Genomic DNA, 24254 nt, shown 5'->3' with positions numbered 1-24254 from the left:
AATATTAAAAAAGAAAAATAGTAAATTATACTTAAGTAATTATTTTTTTTTTAATACTTATAGTAATAGTTTAATAATATTTATAATTATTATATATAATTAATATACTTTATAAGCAGCTAATGCTTATTAAGTACTTAAATATATCTCTTCCTCTTTTAAGCTGCTTATAAATAGCCTAATTTTATTATAGCTTATCTTTAAGCAGCCTATTCTTATTCTTAGGCTAATTAAGCAGCTTATATAAGTCGCACCTGCCTATTAGGCAGCCTATAGGACCTATAGGCTGGGTAATTGCAGCTTTACTACATACCTATATATGCACTAGTACCCTCTATAATACCAAACCACGACGATGGCTTCTATATAGTGCCGAGACCCGTGATGGAGTGCTGCCTCACAGGGGTTCGGTGCTTCCGCTTAACGCAACATAGCGTGCTAGGCACCACCTTAGGTGTTTAGCTCCCACAACCTAATCTGACCCAAAGCGATCGTGACTCCATGCTCTCCGGCTTCACGTACCTCCACTTACTTTCATAGAGAATTCCCAATCAACAACATGTAAGGCGAGACAGCAGACCTGCCCTGAACACATCGACCTCCTTCTTTCAGTGCACCGCAAGACAACTCATCAACCCCGTCCGCTCTCACGCAATGGCCGTCACGTTCCATCCCTTCCCCCGTCTTCCCACCGAGCTTCGGCTCCGGATTTGGGCCCTTGCGGCAACTCCACGCCTCGTCCACATCAGCGCGAGGCCGACGGAAGTGGTTCGCTGGAGGCGCATCGCCCCAAACGACTTCTCCTCGGCCATGGCGCCGCCTGCAGTGATGCACGTATGCCGCGAGTCCCGTCAAGCCGCGGCGTATCAGAAGGCCTTCTTCACCATGGTGCCCGGCGAGCATGAGCATCGGTACATCTGGGTCGATTTCGAGCAGGACATGATCTGTCTCGCAGACGATAGAGTGGACTGGCTCGAGCCGTATCAGGCCGATATTCGGCGGCTCAGGTTTACAGTTCCACCTGGCGACCGCGGTGACTTACTGTTTGATGTCTTTGGTAGCGTGAGTAAAAAGCTCATGGCGCCGTTCACTGCCCTGCGAGAGCTTCACCTGGCAATATCGGAATATTTCTGTGCTTGGGGCTCGACATGGGCGGTCTGTGGCTTCGGACCATGTGCTCGGGAAAACGTTAGGTTCCTTGATCTCAACACAGGGCTTTTGTTGACTGGTCCTCAGCTGGAGATGGCATACACGTGGCAGTGGCAGCAAGGGGGGAGGGTAATGGATATGGATGACTTTGATGATGAGCTTCGTTTTATGCTCGACAATTACACTGGATTAGATTTGCCGGAGCTTGCAAAGATAGAATAAGGCGTCTCGACGCAACAGAGTAGCTCTGACGCTTTCTGATCTTACACGATATGCCACCTTGTGGCCCGGGTCTTGGAGTCGTCACTGCGAGCAGTTCCGGTTCATGTAAGGTGTCAGCACTGATATGACTGAATTACGCATGTAGTCGACTCGCGTCTATTCCCTGGGAGCGACCATGTAGCATCCCAAGATAATATGCAGAGCCAGAAGGCTGCTTGTCTTCTATAGGCTGTCTTCAGTAGGCACTACAAGAGCTTGTACACCTTTCCCTGAAAAATTTTTGCACTAGCTTGCTACTATTAGTGCACCCACTATACCTACTATAAAAGCTTAACACTTGCCTAATAAAGGCAAAACCTCTATATATTTCCCTTAACTGCAGCTTTAAGCTATAGGAATAGAGGCATAATATAATAGAAATATGCCTAACTATATTAGTAATAGCCCCTTAAGCTAAAGCCAGCACTACTAGAGTTTATACTAAGACTTTAATAGCTTTCTCTCCTTTTAACTTATAGTAAGGTAAGTAGTAATAGATCCTTAACACCTAGCTATTATTATAAATTAAACTACTAAAAGGCATTATATTAAAATATACTGCCTAGGCCTTTATACTTTAGTTAAATAATATAATATAATAAGCCTTTATTAAAAAGGAAGTTTTTATATAGCTAGGAAATACCTTTAATACCTTTATAGCATTCTTTTAAAGTATATAAAAGGCTAAATAATAAGCAGAAGCTTAAGTACTAGTTAATATAATTATTAAATATTTTTTTACTAAGGCCTTTATAAATAGTATATAGCTGCTATTTAAAAGCATATACTTAATACCTTTTATATTTATCTCCCTGCCTTTAACACTTATATTAAAAATATTAATAAGCAGCTAGTATAAAGTCTCCTTTATAAAAGTAGCTGCTAAATTAGCAGCTCCTTTAGCCTTAAAGACCTTAATATATACCTTTAATATATCCTTTACCTCCTTATAAAAGGAGGATAACTATATTCTTATTATACTTTTAAATAGCTAGGCACTTAAATAGCGCTAGAAGCCCTTCTAGCTTTAATATAAGCTTTATAAAGCTTTATAGCTTACTTTAAGGGATATCTTAAAGGTTATTAATATAAAAACTAGCTATACTATTAGGCTAGCTATAAAAACAGTATATAATACCCTTTTAATAAAATAAGCTATAGTTTTTAAAATTTATAATAAGGTAACTATTTTACTATTAAAAAAGTAGTATATATATATAGTTTTTAAGATCTTAATTAGCTTTACTGCCTAAAATAGGTTCTAAGTCTAAATAGCTAATCTAGTTTTTAAAAAAGCTAAAGCCTAAATTAAAAAGGTTTTAATATAATATAAGCCTTTATATTATAAAGTAAACCTTAAAATAAGTTATATTACTTAAGTAATCTTTTTTTAAAAGCCTATTTAAACCTTTAAGCTTTTTAACTTTAGCAGCCTTTTTAAAATTATTAATAAAAAGCTAAAGCCTAATAAAATATATAACCTAAGCTGCTAAAACTATTATAATAAATATTACTATACCTAAGTCTTAAAGTATAGCTATTATAATAACTGCTTAAATAACTATACCTATTTTATAAAAGTCTATACCTTACTTATAAAATATATAAACTACTATAGCCCTTTTAAGGCTAGATATAAAAAATACCCTATAGTATTAACCCTTTAAGGGGGCTGGCTAGTTATACTCTTTTAATAATACTTTAAGAATATTTATAAAGCAGGAGGTAAATACTACTTTACTGCTTAAGGCCTAAGCCTTATTATAATAAAAGCTATAGCTATTAATAAGCCTAAAAGGGGTAGTAAAAGAAAGAGAGGCAGAAGTAAAAAATAAAAGGGCTCTAGGCCTTTATATACCCCCTTTAAGTCTAGCTGCTTAGCCTATACCTTTAATAAAGGCGCTAATTTAAGCACTATTATTACTATAGCCCCTTTATTATTTATAGCCCTTAAGCTTATATAAGCCTTCTTTATTAGCATTATATAACTATATAAGACTATAGCAGGGATAAAGAATTATAATAAGGCAGCTAAATTTAAATAATAGCTTAATAATATTAATATAGCTAAGGGCTAGACCTTTACTTAATAAGTAAAAGCCCTTAAAGGAGAAGAGGTATTAGGCTGCCTTAAAAGTACTTAAACTAAAGGCTATAAAATATATATATAGCCTAGTATAATACTTATAAAAGCCTTAAATAAAGTAAATACTAGAATATTTTATAAATCTGCTCTTAAAAGATAAGTATATAATTAGTAGTAATATAAATATATATAATGCCTTTTAAAAGCTAGGTATTAGTATATATAATAAAAGTAACTAGCTTATATAATAGTTTAAGGATTTAAAGATAGTATTTATAAAACAGCTAGGCATAGCTATTTATAAAGCTAGCTATATCTTAAACCTAGTCTTTTTTAATATACTATATATTTAAATAGAGGTTTAACTAAAACTTACTTTTAGCTTTAATTATACTATACTTATTACTATTATACTAAGGCAAGGGATTAAGCTAACTAAATATATATACTACTAGGTTTTTAATAATAAGCTCCCCTGCTTTAAGATAATAATAGGCGTTTATATAGTAAGTATAGCAGACTTAAAGAGCCTAGTAATTAAAGACTAAATAAACAGCTAAATGCAGGGCTTTAATAAGGCCTAGGTAGATATAATATAGGCTATTAGCTATACTATTATAAATAAAGGCTAAAACGCCCCTTAATAAATTAAGGACTACTGCTAAAGGTATTATAAATATAAAGCTATTATTAAAAAGGTAGGCTAGTAGTTAAAGCTAGCTAATGCCACTTATTAAGCATTTTATAAAATAATATAAGCTATAAAAAGGTAATATTAAAAAAGTATTATTAATAACTGCTTTAATAACTAGAAGCTTTATAAAGTAATAGGCTAGTATTATAAAAGAGGGAAGCTAAAGGCACCTTTACTTTAATAAAATAATAAGATTATTAAGGATATATTAAAAAAAGCTAAAGCCTTAGCTTATAATATAGTTTAGCAGTTTACAGCTATTAATAACTTAAATATAAACCTTTTAAAAGGCTAAGAAAAAACTAAGGCTAACTTATAGCTAGATATTATAAAGCTAGCCTTTTATAAAGAGGTTATAAAAAATATAATTAGTATTATAAGTATAGCCCTAAAGGTAAATAAAACTATAGCTTAGCTATTAAAGGCTAGCTAAAGATTTATAAGTTAAAAGGTTATAGCATTATTTAATAAATACTTATAAATAAGCTACTACCTTTATAAATAAAGGCTAGTAAAGGTAGTTATATTATTAAAGGTTAAGAAGAAAGACCTTTTTAGCTTTTACTTTTAAAGACTAATAGTATTAATATTAATACTAAGTAAAGGATTAAAATAACTCCTAACTTATAAAATAACCTAAGCTATACTTATAGCTAAGGTTATTAGCCTTTAATATACTAGTGCCTTTTTAAAAAGGGCTGCTATAAATCTTACTGCCTGCTTTATATATAATATATAATAGGCCTTAGTAATAAAAAAGGTAGTTATACTAATTATAATAAATATTTAAAGGGTATTTAATATACTTTTTACTAAGTAATTTATATACTAACTTTAGTAATAAGGCTAGTACTACTAGCTTATAACTATAATAAGCAGCTACTTATATAAGTGCTAAATTTAAGTTTAGCTAAAAAGTAAAGTAGCTAAATTATAAACTTTAAAATGCAGTACTTTATAAAAATTACCTTAATTACTAATATTATATATCTTATACCTTATAAAGCTACTAAACTAAAATAATAAATTATACTTTAAGTATATAAATAATATAGCGCTTTACTAAACCAGTTACTTCTTAAAAAAGAATATATACTTTATTACTATAAATATAAAGGAAATCTAAGCTTAAAGACTAAAAAATAAGGTCTTTTTTATACTAAAAAAATATAAGGCCTTATATATTACCTAAATAAAGGGCATTAAAAACCCCTTTATATAAGTAAATAATAACTTTATTATTTAGCCTATACTAGTTTACTTAAGTAAAGATAACCTATAGCTGCTTACTTTATAATAGCTAAGGTACTACTTTAATTAAAAACTTAGCTATAAATAACACCTTTAAGAATACTATAATAAGGCTAAGGTAGTTACTTAATACTTATAGTTTATAGCTAATATAAAGTATAAACCTCCTTTAATAGCTACTAGGAAAGCAGCTATAGCTTATATCCTTTTAATAATACTATATAAGGCAGAGGTATAATATAGCAGGTACTTAAAGCTGCTTAATAATTAAGCTTAAGCTAGCAGCTGCTAAGTTAGCGCCTAAATAAGGTAAGTAATTAATATAATTTAATAAGTCCTTAATTTAGCAGTATAAGCAGTATTACTAGTATAAAAGACTACCTTAATAGCTATACTAGCTAAGGATACTAGGTTTTTTATAGCAGTAGGCGCCTTTAAGAAATAATAGCTTTACTTTACTTTTTAGCTATAAATAGTAAATTAAAAACACCTACTTATTTAAAAACTTAAAATACTACTTATATAATAAAAATAAAGGGCAGATATATATTTTTAACTATAAATAAATATTTAAATTACTACTTTAATATATTATAAAGTTTTAAGGCTAATTCTAGCCTAATATACCTATAGCCTAGGTTTAATTATAAACTTAATAAAGGGGATAAATAAAGTAAAGGCAGTATTAGCCTTTATAAACTAGTATACCTTCCTCTTTAATATTAATATAATTATCTTTATAAATAATTTAAAAGGCAGACTAAAGCTAAAGGACTAGAATAAGGTTAAATATAAATAAGCAGCCTACCTTAAAAAAGGCGCCTTATTAATAAAAAAAGGGTATATATAACTATATCTTAATTTAGTTATTTTTAATATAAAGGCAGTAAGTATACTATATAAGCTATAAGCAGCCCTCTGCCTTATAAGTAAAGGAAATAAGGCAGGGATAATATAAATTTACCTAAATAATATAGCTATAATTTAATATATAAAAGGCAAGGTATTAAATATATTATAGTAGGCATTCTTATACTTTTAAAAGCTAGTAAGAAATTAATAAGTATAATTAAAGTAGTGCCTTAGCTATATAAAAATACTAAGGAATAAAATAGCAGACTTTTTTATAAAATAAGGCAGTAAGGCTGCTTAAGACTTAAAGGCTAAAGCTATACTTATTAAAATCTAAATAGTATAAAAAAAAGATATAAAGGCTATATACTAGGTAAAGTAGGCTTAACTTTTTAAGCTATAATTAAAAAGGTACTAGGATTATAGCTTAAAGTATAGCCTTTAATACCCCTTTAAGCTCTTGCTTAAATAACCTACCTTATACTAACTGCTAATATTAAGAATAAAATATAAGGACTTTAAATAGTATTATTAGAAGTTTAATTATAAAAGAGTAAATTTATACTACTTTTATAAAGTAAATAAGATATTAAAGTATATAGTCTTTTACTTAAAAACACTTAACTACTTCTAGCTATAGCTATAAATAAAAGACTAGCTATAAAAGAAACTATATATAAATAGTAAAAAGAGGATATACTTATAAAAGCTTTTAGTAAACCTAAAAGCTTTTAAAATATTCTTAAAAAAGACTAGCTTTTATATAAAAATCTGCCTATATTAAAAAGCTAAAAACCTTATATAATATAAAAAAGAGAGTCTTTTTACTTATATACTTATATTTATAATTATATATATAAGTTTTAAAATAAATTAATACTTTTAATAAAGTTATAGCGTTTTTTTACTTTTACTTATACTATATTATTAATATTATATTATATTACTTTCCTTTATTATACTTTAATACTAGATATATAATATTTTATATATTTTTAATACACTAGGGCACTTGCCTTACTAATATATATATATAGGATTTAAGGAAATAATAATTACCTACCTTAAAGCTGCTTTTAAACAGCCTATAGCTATAAATAAGACTAGTACTGCTTTATAAATAAAGTTAAGGAGATATAGTAAAATAAGAATATGCCCCTCTGCCTTTTAGTTAAACTTATTAAATAGGTTTAGATATAACTTTAGGATTAATATACTTAGGGGCCTAGTAATCACCCTTATTTATATATAGCTAGTATATAAACAGCCAGGGCCTAGCCTAGCATACCCTATGCCCTTTAGGAGGCTTAGCGGCGACTGCTATATAGTCGCTGCCCTGGCGTTAAATAACACTAACTAACCAACCTACAAGAGCTTGTACACAGAGTAGAAGACTGTAGTGGTAGTAGCAGAGTAGAAAGTCTTATGATATCTGGATATAAAGTAGCAGTAATAAGAATATTAATTTGCTGGCATGCTGAATACCTTAGCTAAGTCAGTACACTGGTAAAGGCACCTGTAGATAGTCATTCCTTGTTTCATCCGTGTGTGCCACCACCACTCTTCGCGCTGTCTTAAGGTAAGATACCTACTGGTTGAGTAACCATGCTTCTTTCGTCCATATGCCCCAAGATTGCCTCCTCCTATTTGAGTTCTATTCAAGAGCTACTATTGGTTGCATCGTTTACACGTAACCTCTACCTCACCGATATCGAAGGGCGGTATCACTACCCTTCACGTAGAGAGACGCGAAAGCGCCAAGTCTCTATGGGCCTGACGAGGTGCGCATTAAGATAGATTGACTCAATGAAGCAACAATGAAATTGGATTTGCATGACATCTAAGACTGTCCGATAAAGAACCCGTATGAAACCTTGTGCAGTCTGCGTTTCATGATCTCAACTCAAGGTGAGAAGAACGCGCTTATGTAAACGTAAACATTCACCTCAACAACAACAGAAGGTCCGGACCAGACTTTCGCTCCTTCCGTTAATTTTCCCACAACCAACCTCGCCACGCGTCCCGAAGCCGCAGTTCCTGCGAGAAGAAAGATTCGACATCATCGGAATCCGACTCCTACCGCAAACACTTCCACGAAAGGCAGCGAGAAGCACTCATTACGATCCCCTACCATCACGCGCTCAGCTCTGCAGCCATCGCATACTTTCCAGCCTGCCGCCACCACACAAGCACGGATTCTGCACACCGAGACATGGAGACTTTTACTCTCATGGCCCCTCATCTCGTGGAAAAGGACGAATGGACGGCTGACCTTCATGGTCTACTCTTCTCCGGCATGAGATTCCTCGCCAAGATGCTGACTGTTCCAGTCATGCATAAGAGCTGCCCCGAGCGAAAAGTCCACTTGCAGGTTGGAAATTTGCCAGAAGACGGCCCTCAGCTACCTAGCCTTGGTGGCCTCCCGACCGAGTTACACCACGAACTATTCAATCTTCTTGACGACTTGAAAGATGTTGTCAGCCTTGGACTAGTGAATCAGCATTTCTGCAAGCTTGCTCCAGAGCATGTCCACAGTCGGATTGCCGGAAAATATGGGCGTTGGGCTAATGAAAAGCTTGTATGCGTGGGAAGCAACATTGAGCCGGGCGATTTCCCCCCAGGGCTGTTTTCTCAAGCTCAGCTACGTGCCATCAACAAGCATTTCGGTTCCGAAGAACCAGAATTCGGTCCCACGATGCTGACCCTTCAACACTTGGTCGATTCTTCCCTGCTTCCAGCATGGCCCAGGGAAAGTATCAAGGTCCAACGTCTACGGGAGCATTTCTGCGCCGCGCCGGGTGTGACCACCGCCATGTTGAAAAGATTGGGTCTGCCCCTGGACATCGATGGGTGGGACAAATACTTCCCCAGAGATGAACCATGGATCCTGCGTAACCTTACCACGAAAGAGTTTGTCCGCGCAGAGGCCACTGCAATGTCACAGGGATGCGTTCAGGGCCCAGTTCTTGATCTTGTGGGGTTTGGCGAAGCCGTCATAACACGCATATGCTGGTCTTCGTCCGGCAATGGCATAAGAGGTGCCCCAAAGATCTGTCGGGGGGTATGGGCGGGACACCGCTTCGACATCACGACGCTTGTCACACATCTGGAAGAAACTGGCGGAGGAGCAGGGTGGACTGATGCAAGCGAGGAGGTTGCAAATGAAATTGACAAAATTTGGCGCAGCAACTTCGGCAAAGACTGGCGTCGAACCCTCCCAAAGGGCCCGGAGGACATACTCATGTTAACCTGGTGATATGACCGCTTGTGAAAGCCTGGACCTCGTTAAACTCGAACGATCGGCATGTGGAGGAATTTAGCGGGCACCATTTGATGATGAACTGGTAAGTCCACCATATCACTACATCTTCCGCAGTATGCTTGTCGTCTCGAGATATACTAACAGTCTCTGATCAAGGTCACATAAAGGGCCTTTCCTGCCCAATGTCTTTTCGCAGCTATATCTCGACAAATATGTGCACATAGATACAGCAATGCTGAAGCTCTATCAATTGCGCCGCCACATTCACATGCCATTCATCGCTATATCACCGCCTCTCACCTAGCCAACGCACCATCATCGCCTCTGTCCTCCCTCTAGAAGCAGGTGACGAGAACCATGAACTTGCTCACAGGGCCCTCGACTATAGAGGAAGTCCGTCGTCTGGGCATTATGGCGCCGCAATGGTGGAATGCAGATGCAAGTGTGTCCCGAAAGCCGAATTTGGGGTAACGATAGACCGAGCTCATGGACTTGGCAGCTCTACTAAGGCCCAGGTATCAAGTTGGGCTTACAGAAACTGTGAGAGGATGGACGTGTGGGTGAGTCGAACCAGATACCTATGCGACTTGGAGCACAGACGGGACTGGAAAAACTGCTGGACAGCAACGGCACGCTTCAAGCATGACGGTGTGAAGTTTCTTGTAGATCTCTTAGCAACTTCAAGCGCAGGTCCACGCGTTGCCACTGAGGCCAGAGGCTCCAAGGTCATATGCCACCAGTTCAGGAACACTCATGTGTATATCACAACGCTCATGTGTCATCATCTTCGGTAGTTGCGAATCACAGCATCCGTGGTATGTGTATAGCAAATATGACGATGACCTGGGAGACGGAGAAGGCATCAGGTGGTCCAAAAGAATAAATATTACACTATTATACAAATGATTGTTCGATCATCCAACTTTTAGATCAATGTCCCAGACCTTCGTTGGCACCAGCCCGATGACCCGTAGTTACATTACCCGCAGTGCCATTACCCGCCGTCGTATGGCCTGCAGTCACATCTCCAGCAGTCCTGTTGCCCTCAGTCCTACCGCTCTCCAAGTCCTTGCCATCAAACGTCGGACATCCCTCATACTGTTCCTTCATACGAGACTCTCTGCTCTCGGGCAGCCCCTGTCCACCCGTAAACTCACTCAAAGTCTTCGTCGGCAAGACCTTGGTACCATGGTGCACGGCCGCAGCCTGATGGGTTTCATGGACAGGGACAGTTGTGTGGATGACTTCTGGCGCCACCGTCTCCTTGTGGATGACGGGCTGGATGTGCTCATGGACGTGGTGGTGGACGCGCTCGCCGGCGATAATGGGTGCTTCGGTATGGGTCTCGTGAGTCTTGTGGTGGGTGACTGAGGCGTCTTTGTATTTGGCGGCATCGCGCTCGAGGAAGTTGTGCACATCCTTGTCGCTGCCGTGGTCAAAGGACCGGTGCTCTGTGGGGAGGACTCTCTCATGATGCTTTTCGGGGCTGCAAAAAAGAAAAGAAAAGGTTAGAGATTGGATGCTTGCATGTTGATGGGAAGAGTTTCTCAAGACATACAGGACTTCCTTGTGTTCCAGCGGCTGAACCACAGTATGGTGGTGATCTTGATGGATGTCCTTTTCCACTGCGGTCCTCACGTGCTCCTGCTCGTGGGGACGGACATGTTCGTTGGTGACGGGCTGTCGGACTTCTTCGTCAACGGTGGTGTCGTGCTTCCCGTCTTTGGAGATGAGGTCACCGACGGCTTTCTTGACCTTGTGCATGATGGCGTGTGTTTGAGGTGTTTGGAGTGTTTGATGGTACGTTGTGTAAGAAGATGGAGAGGATTTGATATTGAAAACCTTCTGAGCTCTGCACTCGGATGTCCTCTACTTATACCTCGTCCTCACCAGCGACTCCATGCAAGTGCACGTCATCTCCTCGATCAACCCAGCCAGATGCCTCGGACCGCAACTCTAATTCTTCCTCCGTAATTGCTTGTACTACTACTATGAGCTCCCCATGGACGCGTACCCCAGATCGGCAGGAGAATGAAAAAAACAAGCTCATACGCCAAGATTCTGTCATCTTGATACCGGTAGTGCATCGTGTGGCTTGCCCACATGCATGTGAGAAAAGCAGCATCCAAGCTTACCTGCAGCTCCCCAAGAGCTACCATATCCAATCGCCACCTTCTATGACACAACGACTATTATGTATACCGTTGGGCATATCGGGTAGCATACCGAGATAAGCTCAGGCGCCATTCATTGGACGCCAGGACAAGAGAAAAGAGGCTCAGCGGGAGCTGGTCTTCCGGTGGGCCTCCAAGCCGTGAAGCTCGACCTGGTGTAAGTTGCGGTAGATCGCCTCGATGGCATAGTATAGCACGTCATATAGCGCACCGTCTGGCCCAGCTTCAGGTTTTTTGATAGTCGCGATTGCTTTTCAGCTGAACGTCGGGGGGGGCCCACCATCCTACCAATCACGGCTCATGTTTTTTTTTTGTTCTTGTTTGAACGCAGTTCCGGATCTTGACACGCCGTGATTGAGAATCGCGTCGTCGGTGAGCTTCATCGCCACAACTGAACTGCAGGCAGCCCAGCTGAATGCCAATCTACGAGATGGACCCCCGGACCGTTTTCACCGCTCCATTTGCCCGCTGTTCCATTTCATCATCAGCGCTTATACATACGATGTGTTATGTCGTGGAATGAGAAAATGTCAAGAAAACATAAATGGTTGACGCCTCAGTCGGCGTTAGTTGTGCATTGTTGTCGCTATGCTTAAATATCTGATGGACGCCTCTTACGAAACGGCGGCGAAACATTCAAAAAAACAACAACTCCTCACGGTGCCTACTCTATTCAAACAACAGCCAGCAGTTGCATCATTCTCATAATGACAGCGCTCAAGACGTGTTGCAATAGCCCTTTGACCTCGGCATTGCCCGAAATCGAGATTGACGCAAAGCCGTAGCGCTCCTTGGTCAGGCCACGTACTCTAGCCCCATCCAGATCGGGATGCCGATTGCATCACGAAGTCGCCCGTTCTGAGATTTTCTCAAAGGAGTGGCTAGCAAGCACTCAGCGTGACCGTCCATCGTCCTAATAAACCTAGACCTTGAGGGCTGCTTGAGGTGGCCAAGAGGGCTTTCAGATCTTATATTATGCTTTCATCTCTCCTCACAAAAACTATGGAAAAGCGATTTCTTCATACCACAGTCGTATTGTAACCTCGGAACGTTGAATAGCTGAGAGGATGCGATACTGGTTGCTACCTTACTATACGTGTAGCCACTCCGCTTTTCAGCTATCCGTTTTCAGCAACAGAGAGACCCATATCGACAATCTTGCCTTGATCGTGAACCAGCAGAAACCAGAATTGGAACCGAAGTGGACAGATGCATTACTGGACACAATGACGTGATCATAATCGGCCTCCAGAGCTTGGATCATGAGATTCTCTGCATGCTGATCAATCGTGCCTATCCCCTCGCCCAGAGTAATACCTTGATTGCTATCTTTCTCTTAAGGTACCTATGCAAGACGCGTGCCGGATAGAGGAGCTCTTTCTGGCTATGAAATAGGCCCAAATTTGCAGTGGTGGTTTGGAGAGAGCCGCCCCAGCAAATGGGACCCCATACTCTAACTTCCCATTAAAGCTATCACGCCACATATCTAGGGGCAATTAACCTCAGTCATCAGGGCTATAGGAAAGCATTCAGTGTGGCGACCTTGGTATCAGCATGGGATATGGCCGAAGCACAAAACAAATCACGTTGTAAAGCTTGTTTAGTTCAAGGATGTTTTACCCATTGATGGGGAATAGTACTAGGATAATCTAAGAAGAGTCCTCCTATTTGGACTGTAGCATATCTCAATTTGAACTGTAGTAGTCTGTGCATAGGGTAAAATTCCTGCGCATATACCGTTAAGTCTATTACTGCACACCCGCTTATAGTGTAAGCTAATGGCAGGCTTGTCTTTATATAATAACACTATATAAGGTCACGGCTTCTATATATACCTACTATCGCAGCCGACCACCTTATTATAGCGCGAGTTTAATAATAACGCTTAAAATTGCTATATAACTAAGTAGGTGGCTGCAGTAGTAGTAGAGGCAGTAGTAGAGGCAGTAGTAGTAGTAGCAGCAGTAGTAGCAGTAGTAGCAGTAGCAGCAGTAGTAGCAGTAGCAGCAGTAGCAGCAGTAGTAGTAGTAACAGCAGTAGCAGCAGTAGCAGATACTTCATATAATATTAATTCTATATGCCCTCTACCTTATAATATCTCCTTAATAATATTAACTTCTAGTATATAACACTGTATTCTAGTGCTTAGGTATAGGATATTCTACCTAGGGGGTTGGTATAGCTGGTGGCATAGACCACTACAGTTTAAATAGAGATATGCTATAGGAGGACTCTTCCTAAATAGCCTGAATCTGAATTGCAATGATCTGAAGAACAAGCTGTATCCGCCTCCTGTCTCTGTAGGAAGAACTCGATATTGCGCCACTTGAATTGCCCTCTTCAAGGTCACGATGCCGGGAGCTCAAACAGCGTATCCTGCCACGCGGCTCGATTCTTGCGAGCTGGCTCTCGTTCACTCTTCGGAGGCGTGTGGGCTCCAAGCGGACGTCTCGAGAGTATAAGCGCAAAGCTCGTGGCACTGGGTACGGTTATGATGAGCAGTAGTGACATATATACTGTGCGTATATTATCCGTCTCACGACCAACATGAAGTGTCAGCTTCAAGGTACAAGCAGGAATTGCCTTGTGGACATTAGCTTGGCTATGTCGTATTCGAAAGCAGATGCTACTTGAGATTGCCTCAACATTGAAGCACGGACTACGGCGAGGGCGCAGCGGGATTTTGGGCGGTCCTGTAATGATAATGGGCAAAACTCACAGGCTATTGACAGGGCATGCGAGGTGATGGTATTTGAATTTCCTTCTCTTTCTTGATATATGAGCTTCTATGCACCTGCGGCTCAGTGTCAAATTACCTTGGAGCATATTGAAAAGGGCCGTTTATGACGATAAAGTGATTACTTTCAATGTTATTTACTGGAGGGGGGAATTAAGGGACAGCCACATACCTAGCATGTAAGATATAAGTAGAAATCCTTGATAAAAAGATGGTTTCTTGATGAATTAAACAGCGTTTGAGTAAATTCGAGATAAGAGCTTTCATGTACTCTGATTGTTCGGTCACATACTAAACCCGCGCACAAGATGGTGCGAAGATGTCTCGAAAGTGAATCGTGACCAGCAACTTTACCTACAAATGTGTGGCTTCTTATGCAAAAGGCTACCTAGTCACAACATCGCCGGAAAACGCCATTGGCGCATAATGACGCTCCAGTTGTAAGTGTCCGCAGCTTCAATAAACCATTGCATGTATAGAAGAAGAGCTGCGCCCCCCTTACTTCTAGGAAATCTCTTCCGAAGCTGCTACCACTTCTTCAGCAGCCTCATCGAAACCTCAACATGCGTCGTCCACGACTCCCACTCCTACCCCAACTGCTGCGTGTTTTCAAAAGCTGCCACCGTCACCGGAACCATAGTCGAAACATCTTGCAGCTTCCGCTGGAGATTCTTCTTCTCATCACCGAGAAGTTAGCTCTGCACGATATGTTTCTTCTTTCGCATACCTGCAGAGCGTTTCGGCACGTTACAGTTCAAGATTGGCGCGCTGCCGTCCGACGTCTCTCCTTCCGGGATAGGATCGACTTCTGGGCAGGGCTGGCTTACACTTTGCCCGGTTTCTGGGTCTGTTCAAAATGTTGCAAACTCCACCCTATTCACACCTCGGACTTCCCAATGTGCTTGAGAAGCTCGCGGGGGCAATGGTTTCCTTGCGCGGTTGACTATTCCCAAAGATATGGCGGGGATTACTTTCAGGTTCAACACCATCACATACAGCTTGCGTTGAAGCTATCTCGCCGGGGGAACATGCATCAGAAATACCTCGCGGGACTGATGAGCACATGCATATATCCGACGCACTATCTGAAGCGGTTCAAACAGTCCTACGAGGCGGAGCCAAGGATCATTAACGGACAGTTTCTGTTACGCGAGACGTGGAATCTCAGCAGCGTGACAAGTACATGTTCGCCGCTGTTTTCCGAAGGGTCAGTGTTTCGTCTCCGAGTCTGCTCGCACCTGCAGCTCTTTTACAGCAATCTTGAGAGATCCCGCAATCTGAAGAGGTTGATTCTCAGTGCGAGGGCACAAGTTGCCAATCTCACGCAGCGCGAGCTCATGGCCATCTCCAGGGAGGCCACTCTGGTCGAAGATGAGATTGAGTTGGCTCTCGAATCCCCGGGTTGGTGGAGATACAATTCTTGCATGCGCTGTCACACCGATTTCGGCGTCATGATTACCCCAGGCAAGAGAATCGCGACAATCCAGGCCTGGCATAATTTTGGCGTGGAAGGGTCGCCGATGGATGCAACTTGGAGGGCACATGCGGACGATGCGCACTATACGACCTTTGAGTGCTTTTTTCGCAATGCGCACCTGCATCATCGACATGGTAGTGTTCGGGAGTTATACTATGAGAGCACCCCTAGAGGTAAACAGCCGTCCCAGAAAATACGATGGATGCCCTACATGTAGTAAGGCACCCAGGAGCTCAGGGGGAGTTTTCGGGCAATGGCTGAACGTTTCAACGCTTTAGCTCTTTCTCACTCATTAGACTTCAACATCGCTATAGTAGCGTTCGAAAGACGTGACGGGAATGTGTCGTAAAGAACATGAGGTGTACTTACGGGAACCTTGATAGAACGAAGGGCTGTAATAGAATTCAAAAGACAATATATCTGAGTTAATACTATGACTACTGGTAAACCTATATCAGCTACATAGAGAGATATGCAAGCATATAAAGTAGAGGCTTGTTTAGTGAACCAAAGCGGCGTTGCTCTGTATCATTTCTCCATATAATCCATGTAGAGAAGCTAAAGCTACCTCTATATGTTGGTTTTATCTTGGCTATATATAATTTTTTGGTAGCATCACTGGCTGTGATAATCTGTCCAGTCAAGGTAGCCTCTGATCACCCGATGCAGCGTCTGTCTCCTGTCTTCTTGTTGTCAATGTTCTCTAGAAGATTATAGCATGTGTATATATCGCCTGTGTACTCTCTGTTCATTAATTATCAAGGTGATTCCCTGGTGTATATTATCAATGACTTGCGTTGACCGTCCATGTTACTGATATACCGCCTGGTGCACTGTTACAGATGCCTGTCACTACCTTTTCTTCCTTTTGTAGTTCAAGGATCTTCATCTCTTCATAGTTGACAACATCTTGTTTGTCGTCATTTCTTTTCCAACATATGTCTTTTTGGTGTTATAGTACAGGCAGCTATATACTGTGTTCATGTATATATGCTGGGTGATGGATGATACACATTTGCCCCGCTACGTCGTGGCCTTTGACGTTCATCTTTGGCTCCCACCTTTCTTCTATTTTTAGCCTCTCCTTTCCTATGCCATTGTCCCCCGGCGACAGTCCACAATCATGATGAAGCTTCAATCTCATCCAAATTCTTAATGTTCAACTCGGAAATGCGCAAAATGGTATATCGATGCTTGCTCTTCGCCTGGCGCTTCCTCCTCTGCCTCCTCTTTGTCTTGACCTTGATCCTCATTGGCTCTGACTCCGTTCCCAACACCGTCGCTCGGCATTCAAACACCCTCTCATCGATGCTCGGCGCACCCTTCATAGTGTAGTCTCGGCTACCGATGACGCTCGCGCGATTCAGTCGCAGCACATCTCCGGGGAGGACACCCGGCATCTTGAAGGGCAGGCGGATCTGGTCGCCCTCCTGGACCAGGTAGGGGAAGCCGTGGATGTGGACGGTGATGTAGTGGCCGGGCTGGGCGGCGAGGAGAGGCAAGAGAGTCTTGACGGAGTCGGGGATGGGAGCGGGAGGTTCGGCAGGGTGGCTCTTCTTGAAAGCGATGGGTCGGACTTGGGAGCCGGTCGGGTTGGCGGCGTTGTTAGGATGATGAATCGGCGAGATGGGCTCGACGATGGGAGCCGTGGTGTTGAAGGCGCATCGAGGCTGGATCTGCTGGAATGGTGCGATTCGAGGCAGGGCGCGGCAGCTGGGAGCCCTCAGCTCCAGCACGGAGCGAAGGAGTGCTCTGCTCATGTCGATGATTGTGATCAACTGCAGCGCCGGAATTGTGCTGCTTTTCGGAAACAATTGAGAGCTTCTCCCAAGTATTCCTGGGCAAATTCAATGGTCTGATGAAGTTGACCTGGAAGCTTTGCGATTTTGCGGGCTTGGCCGGATTAGTGTGGCGCCGGGGTCCGATGAAATCTTGGCGCTACGCCGACTTAGCGCGGTCAATTGTAACTTTTTTTTCCTCTTCTTCTCTGAGACCGGGAATTTTTCTGCCATATCTGAACCAGGCTCGGTTCTCCACTGGAAATTGAAAAGAGAGTCGACAACAAACACAGCCCAACATGGTATGTTATATCTGGATATATGGAATCAGATTGGACCTGATTTCAAGATGGAAATGGCCCGTCTAACTCCCTGCAGCCTCAGAACGAGTATATGGAGCGGTGGCGCAAGCTGCACGGCCGCCGCCTCGACCACGAAGAACGAACCCGCAAGCGCATCGCCCGTGAAGGCCACAAGGCCTCGCAGGACGCCCAGAACCTGCGCGGCTTGCGCGCCAAGCTGTACCAGAAGAAGCGCCACAATGAGAAGATCCAGATGAAGAAGGCCATCAAGGCCCACGAGGAGCGCAACGTCAAGACGGCCGACGAGAAGGAGCCCTCGCAGCCGCTGCCCTCGTACCTGCTCGACCGGTCCAACCCCTCGACGGCAAAGGCCCTCAGCAGCGCCATCAAGAACAAGCGCGCCGAGAAGGCGGCCAAGTTCAGCGTGCCGCTGCCCAAGGTGCGCGGCATCAGCGAGGAGGAGATGTTCAAGGTGGTCAAGACGGGCAAGAAGACGCACAAGAAGGGCTGGAAGCGAGTCATCACGAAGCCGACGTTTGTCGGGCCCGACTTTACCCGGCGAAACCCCAAGTACGAGCGCTTCATCCGGCCCATGGGTCTGCGATACAAGAAGGCCAACGTCACGCATCCCGAGCTGGGCGTCACCGTGCAGCTGCCCATCATCAGCGTCAAGAAGAACCCCCAGAACCCGCTGTACACCCAGCTGGGTGTCCTGACCAAGGGAACGATCCTCGAGGTCAACGTCAGCGAGCTGGGACTGGTGACTGCGGGAGGCAAGGTCGTCTGGGGCCGATACGCCCAGGTTACGAACGAGCCCGAGAACGAGGGCTGTGTCAACAGTGTGCTCCTGGTCTAAGATTTCCCGCGGATGGTGCTGGTACAAGGATGGAAACTTGCAAAATTCGTTTCGACAAGCGGCTGTGGCTGCCTAGTTGCATGCATTGGCGTTTACGGCGTTTGGTATCGATGAGTGCTTGATGCGAAGGAAGAAAGAGACGAGATGGTAGATCCCGATTAGGAGGCATGGAGCTTCCGGGGGTATCACTGCTTTGCACTCATAAACGAATGGGGGATATATCAAGTAAATAATCACGAAGTTCCTCTTGCTGCTTTGGTTCATCTTGTCGTACGGTGATAGGCAGACGCAGTATTGCCGTGACAGATTGAGGGGAGAATCTTTGACTGTGCTTCTGCAAAATCTTGTCCACTTCACATACCCATTCTATTATCCAGCAATCAAATTATCCAGCAATCAAATTCTGCGACCAATCGTCTCGTCCAATGACTTTCTCCATAGCAATCCCAATCCAATCTCAAACTACAAAGCAGGAGCCTCGACAATCAATCTCATACACGACTCCAGCAGTCGTGCACGGTTTTTTTTCCAGTGGCTCAACCGCCACCAAACCAGCCAAAAGGGACCAGACCCTCCCAAGCCCAAAACGGATAGCGGGGATGCCAACTCCGTTCTGAAAGGCGGTGACAGCGATAGAACCAATTTTCTGCCCGACCAAAAAGAAAGAATTGCTTTTTTTTTTTTTTTTTTTTTTGCCGCTCCGCCTTTGGACAGCCTTCCAGCAAAGCCTAAGAAAAAAAAAGTTAGAAAACGGGACAACCAAAGGCACCTTCGTCTCTTTTACCTTCTGCAAAACATCTCTCTTTTGCAGTAAACTCTTCCCTTTTTTCCCATTCTTTGTCCTTGCGCCCTTTGCAAGACAGAATAATAGACCTCACGGCGAAATAGACGGGCCTTTCTTTCATCCTTTCCTCTCTACCAATCTTACTACTTGCCCAAGATGAGCGGCGACAACATGGAAGTCGAGTTGGCGGAGCAGAAGCTCAAGACGATGGAGCACAGCGAGCAGCACTACTTCAAGAGGTATGTACCATGGCATCTCTGGAGGAGAGAAAAGGGGAACAAGATTGGATTCCCCTCTCTTTCTTCTTTATCAATTACCTGTCTAGTTGCGCGAATCTGGGGATCCTGCGAGAATCAGCGGCTAATATATACCTTACGTCTAGCTACGACCATCACGGTACGAACAATCTCCAATAAGAAAGAGAAGCATCGCGTTTGCATGGGAGAATACATTATCTGACATCAAGTTTCCTTTTTTCGACGCGCGCAGGAATCCACGAGGAGATGCTGGTGAGCAATTGTTCCCCCCTCCCCCTCTCTGCTGCATATCATTGCCCCTCCTTTGCTGCGAAGTCGAAGTGGCAGCGCATTGCCATCACCAGATCTACCCCAAAATCCACACGCGAAACAAGATGTAAAAAGATAGCAAAGTACACAGACTGACAATTCTGGCTATGCAGAAAGATGAGGTGCGCACACGGTCGTACATGAACGCCATCATCCAGAACAAGCACATCTTCAAGGACAAGGTCGTTCTCGACGTTGGATGCGGCACCGCGATCCTTTCCATGTACGTTGTAGCACCCTCATTCTCGCACCACGATTGCGCTGCGCCATCGAACCTTTACAACCTAATCGAAGCGCGCCGCAGCACGCAACGAGGCAGGATAACCAGAAAATATAATGGAATTGATGATACTGACCGGGTATCGCTTCTAGGTTCGCCGCCAAGGCCGGCGCCAAGCATGTCATCGGCGTGGACATGTCCACCATCATCTTCAAGGCCCGCGAGATCGTCAAGGTCAACGGCCTGTCAGACAAAATCACCCTGATCCAGGGCAAGATGGAGGAGATTGAGCTGCCGTTCCCTCAGGTTGACATTATCATCTCCGAGTGGATGGGCTACTTCCTCCTCTACGAAAGCATGCTGGACACGGTCCTGTACGCCCGAGACAAGTACCTGGTTAAGGACGGCTTGATCTTCCCCGACAAGGCCACCATCTTCTTCGCCGGTATCGAGGACGGCGACTACAAGGAGGAGAAGATTGGATGTGAGTTTTGGTTTTCTTTAACCCCCATATTGTTCTCTTGACACTGGTTCTGACAAGAGGCTCAAAAGTCTGGGACAACGTGTACGGCTTCGACTACACTCCTCTCAAGGCCACCGCCCTGTCAGAGCCCCTCGTCGACACCGTCGACCTCAAGGCCGTCGTCACCGACCCCGTCCCCGTCCTCACCCTCGACCTCTACACCTGCACCACCGCCGACCTCGCCTTCAACACCAGCTTCACCCTGACGGCCAAGCGCGACGACTTCATCCACGCCCTCGTCTCGTGGTTCGACATTGACTTCACCGCCTGCCACAAGCCCATCCGCTTCTCCACCGGCCCCCACACCAAGTACACCCACTGGAAGCAGACCGTCTTCTACATCAAGGACGTCCTCACCGTCCAGGACGGCGAGGAGATCCAGTGCAAGCTCGACGTCAAGCCCAACGACAAGAACCGCCGCGACCTCGACATTGAGATTGACTACAACTTCCAGACCGGCGACGCCAACAGGACCGCTGCCGGCCACAGCACCTACAGGATGTGCTAAAGCGTATCCTTTTTCCTTTCCTTTTTTTTTTTCAATCTCGTGAAACAACTTAAAACTCTTCCTCTTTCTGAACTGGCGTGCTTGGTGAAAGAGAGCAAAAAAAAGATACATGTAGCGGGGAAACTTGCAAAAAAGGGCAACAAAGTAAAGGGCATGACGAGGAAAGATGACAAAGAAAGGGAGCTTCTTGACGGCGTATATACATGGCTTTCCTTTTATTTTCTTATTTTTGTTTCATTTTGCGCGTGTAGGCGGAGAAGGGCTTACAAGTAGATAGACCAAGAAGAGGCGAAGTGCTACAAACTCGACTGAAGCAGCTGGTAGAAACGAATGAAAGAATTGAAAAAAGATACCATTGTCTACCTAAATCTATGGGAGTTCTGTCGACCAAGACTCAAAGTGACTCCCTCTTTTTTTCCTTTAGCTTGTTTCTTAGCTTGTCTCTTCAATTTGTTTCTTCCGCGTGTTATGCACCACCACATCATGAATGTCAGGCAAATACAACACTGGCAGGTAAATAATGGACATCTATATTGTCGGGTTGCGAATTATCTATCAGTCGCTTGGCTTCATTTTCTCCATAGTACTATTTTCCTCTTTTCATGTGTTGTAGAACTGACTCGATAATGTTTTGCAGCAATCTTTGCCGGACCCAGATGTTCATAAACGCATCATGCATTTTCGTCAGGCCTTCTCTCTGATTCCTCCACCCTTGTCTTTTTTTTTTTTGGTTTGATTTCTGATTTTACTGTTTTCAGACTTATCATGGCCTACAATGGGCTATGTAACTCATTGAATTGGCATCTCACGAGCCGTATTGCTTGATAATGCTGGCCACCTTGGTAGCCAACTCATCGGCCTCGTGCCTCGTCGCAGCCTCGGCATACACACGGCACGCATTCTCGGTGCCGCTAGCGCGCGCAAAGGAGCGAGCCGTCGTGTATTTCCTAACACACTGGTCAATCTCGTCCTGGGCACCGGGCGGGTGGCTAAGGCGGCGCTCGGCGTCGGTGGTCTCGAAGATGTCCTTGTTGGCGACCTCGACACGGACGAGGCGGTTGGGCAGGTCGGTGTAAGTGGTGGCCCAGTCCTGCAGGGACCACGCCTTGTGGGCCAGAATCACCTCCACCATGAGCATGTCGGAGATGGCGTCGCCGACGGTCTGGTTGATGAGGTCGCCGACGGCGGCGAGCGTCTCGAGGGCGTCCTTCTGGGCGGGCGACTGGGGCTTCGTCTCGCGGAAGGCACGCAGAGCCTCCTGGGAAAAGACGACGGTGCCGTGGCCGTTGGCCTCAAAGTAGACGCCAATGTCGAACTGGCAGGCGGCGTGGTGCAGGTGCTTGACGCCCGTCGGAGTAAAGACGACGGGGAGCTGCAGGTTCTTCTCAATGTACGTGGTGCTGGCGCCGTTGGCGTAGGCCGTCTGGACAACGCCGATGCGGAGGTCGTCCTGCAGGCCGGCGGAGCGGACGAGGTCGCTGATGAAGGAGGCGTTGAGGGACGAGATGCGATCGCCGTCCAGCATGAAGAAGCCGGAGTCGGGGTCGGCCCAGTAGTAGATCAGACGGTCAGCATCGCCATCGAGCGAGCAGCATCGGGCCTCGGGAGCTGGCTTCAGGCTGGGGGGAGCTCGCTGCTTGGTCTTGACAAAATCGGCACCGCACTAGAGAATTCTGTGTTAGCTCGGCTCGCAACCCGCAAAGTATGCAAAGCTACTTACGTCAAGGTTGAGAACCTCGGGTCGCAGCACGTCGTCGTTGATGATCTTGACGTTGAAGCCAGTGACGTCCTTGGGGATGACCTTGAGCAGCTCGGCGAGCTTGGGGCCTCCGACGCCGTTGGCGCAGTCGACAATCAGCTGGCCCTGGACCTTGCGGCCTCGCAGCGCGCGCACGAAGGCCTCGGACAGCTTCTTGTAGTAGCCCGCCTCGCTGACCTCGCCGTAGGCCTTGGGGGTGCCCTCGGTGTTGACGCAGCGGGTCAGGTAGTGCAGCTGGGGCGTGGTGAGGATCTTGTAGTCGGTGTACTCGATGCCGGTGGCCTCGAGGGCGTCGGCCAGGGCAGTAACCAGGCTGTGGCCCGAGGGGCGGGTGTCGCGGCCGTAGACGACGCGGCCGGGGCTGCTGAGGTCGATCTTGAGCTGCGAGGCCAGCTTCTTGTATGTCTCGAGCAGCTCCTCGTGGGTCGGGGCGTTGACCAGCAGCGTTGCGTGGGCCTCCCAGTCTTGCTCCAGCATCTCGCCCATGGGATCGACGATCTTGACGCCGTTGTCGGGAGCCGGGTTGTGGCTGGCGGTGATCATAACACCAATGGCCTGGCCGTTGAGCTTGCGGCTTCGCAGGCCGGCGATCAGACCGACGCGGAACGAGACGCCGGGCAGCAGATCGGCCTTCATGCGGAAGCCAGCGGTGCCATATTTGTAGACGTGACCCTCGACGATGGGGTGCTTGGCGGAAGCCTCGAGGAACTTGGCGTCATCCATGGCGAAGAGATGCTGTGGGTTGTGTCGAGAGACGTTGGATGGAGGTACGGCGATGTCGGGTCAGGCACAGGCACAGGCACAGACCGAAGCTGCGTTGGGTGGTGGTGGAAGGAGATGGAAGGGATGGAGGGGGAAGGCGGAGAGCGGGAGGAAGAGATGAGACTTGGAGAGGAGGAGGGAAGGCGAGAGGTACGGAATACAACGATATAAGAGAAGAAGAAGAAGAAAAAAAAGGGTCAAGGGTCTGGGGCGGAGAAAGGAGAGGGAAAAAAAAAGGAGGAGGAGGATCGGA

General features: G+C 44.5%; 8 protein-coding genes across 8 annotated transcripts; 5 read left to right on the top strand and 3 right to left on the bottom strand.

Annotated features, from left to right (window-relative positions):
* Positions 1–639: 639 nt before the first annotated feature.
* TRIREDRAFT_123441 (uncharacterized protein) lies at positions 640–2188 on the top strand (the record flags this gene model as incomplete). Its single annotated transcript, XM_006968196.1, has 3 exons — positions 640–1278; positions 1867–1888; positions 2178–2188. Exons 1-3 carry the CDS (start codon positions 655–657, stop codon positions 2186–2188), a joined length of 657 nt encoding a protein of 218 aa, XP_006968258.1. The 5' UTR covers positions 640–654.
* Positions 2189–7898: 5710 nt separating this feature from the next.
* TRIREDRAFT_110686 (uncharacterized protein) lies at positions 7899–9549 on the top strand (the record flags this gene model as incomplete). The annotated part of the gene is made up of 2 exons (XM_006968195.1): positions 7899–8074; positions 8322–9549. 2 exons carry the CDS (start codon positions 7899–7901, stop codon positions 9547–9549), a joined length of 1404 nt encoding a protein of 467 aa, XP_006968257.1.
* Positions 9550–10485: 936 nt separating this feature from the next.
* TRIREDRAFT_67509 (uncharacterized protein) lies at positions 10486–11319 on the bottom strand (the record flags this gene model as incomplete). Its single annotated transcript, XM_006968128.1, has 2 exons — positions 10486–11041; positions 11114–11319. The coding sequence occupies 2 exons, from the start codon at positions 11317–11319 to the stop codon at positions 10486–10488; spliced, it is 762 nt and encodes a 253-aa protein (XP_006968190.1).
* A 3573-nt stretch (positions 11320–14892) lies between these two features.
* On the top strand, positions 14893–16409 carry TRIREDRAFT_110684 (uncharacterized protein; the record flags this gene model as incomplete). Its single annotated transcript, XM_006968194.1, has 3 exons — positions 14893–14906; positions 14975–16116; positions 16402–16409. The coding sequence occupies 3 exons, from the start codon at positions 14893–14895 to the stop codon at positions 16407–16409; spliced, it is 1164 nt and encodes a 387-aa protein (XP_006968256.1).
* A 655-nt stretch (positions 16410–17064) lies between these two features.
* TRIREDRAFT_67366 (uncharacterized protein) lies at positions 17065–17703 on the bottom strand (the record flags this gene model as incomplete). Its single annotated transcript, XM_006968127.1, has 1 exon — positions 17065–17703. One exon carries the CDS (start codon positions 17701–17703, stop codon positions 17065–17067), a length of 639 nt encoding a protein of 212 aa, XP_006968189.1.
* Positions 17704–18008: 305 nt separating this feature from the next.
* TRIREDRAFT_81001 (uncharacterized protein) lies at positions 18009–18879 on the top strand (the record flags this gene model as incomplete). The annotated part of the gene is made up of 2 exons (XM_006968193.1): positions 18009–18023; positions 18100–18879. The coding sequence occupies exons 1-2, from the start codon at positions 18021–18023 to the stop codon at positions 18877–18879; spliced, it is 783 nt and encodes a 260-aa protein (XP_006968255.1). The 5' UTR covers positions 18009–18020.
* Positions 18880–19819: 940 nt separating this feature from the next.
* TRIREDRAFT_80997 (RNA methylase) lies at positions 19820–21526 on the top strand (the record flags this gene model as incomplete). The annotated part of the gene is made up of 6 exons (XM_006968192.1): positions 19820–19902; positions 20046–20059; positions 20153–20172; positions 20343–20452; positions 20602–20933; positions 21002–21526. 6 exons carry the CDS (start codon positions 19820–19822, stop codon positions 21478–21480), a joined length of 1038 nt encoding a protein of 345 aa, XP_006968254.1. The 3' UTR covers positions 21481–21526.
* Positions 21527–22209: 683 nt separating this feature from the next.
* TRIREDRAFT_80994 (uncharacterized protein) lies at positions 22210–24131 on the bottom strand. Its single transcript, XM_006968126.1, has 2 exons — positions 23201–24131; positions 22210–23143 (listed from the first exon to the last, which is right to left on the bottom strand). Exons 1-2 carry the CDS (start codon positions 23960–23962, stop codon positions 22286–22288), a joined length of 1620 nt encoding a protein of 539 aa, XP_006968188.1. The 5' UTR covers positions 23963–24131; the 3' UTR covers positions 22210–22285.
* Positions 24132–24254: the final 123 nt, after the last annotated feature.

Source organism: Trichoderma reesei (genome assembly GCF_000167675.1).
Source record: "Trichoderma reesei QM6a unplaced genomic scaffold TRIREscaffold_21, whole genome shotgun sequence".
In the NCBI taxonomy this organism is placed as follows: domain Eukaryota; kingdom Fungi; phylum Ascomycota; class Sordariomycetes; order Hypocreales; family Hypocreaceae; genus Trichoderma; species Trichoderma reesei.
Note: the sequence above shows the minus strand (reverse complement) of the source record. Positions and strands in the feature narration are given on the sequence as shown.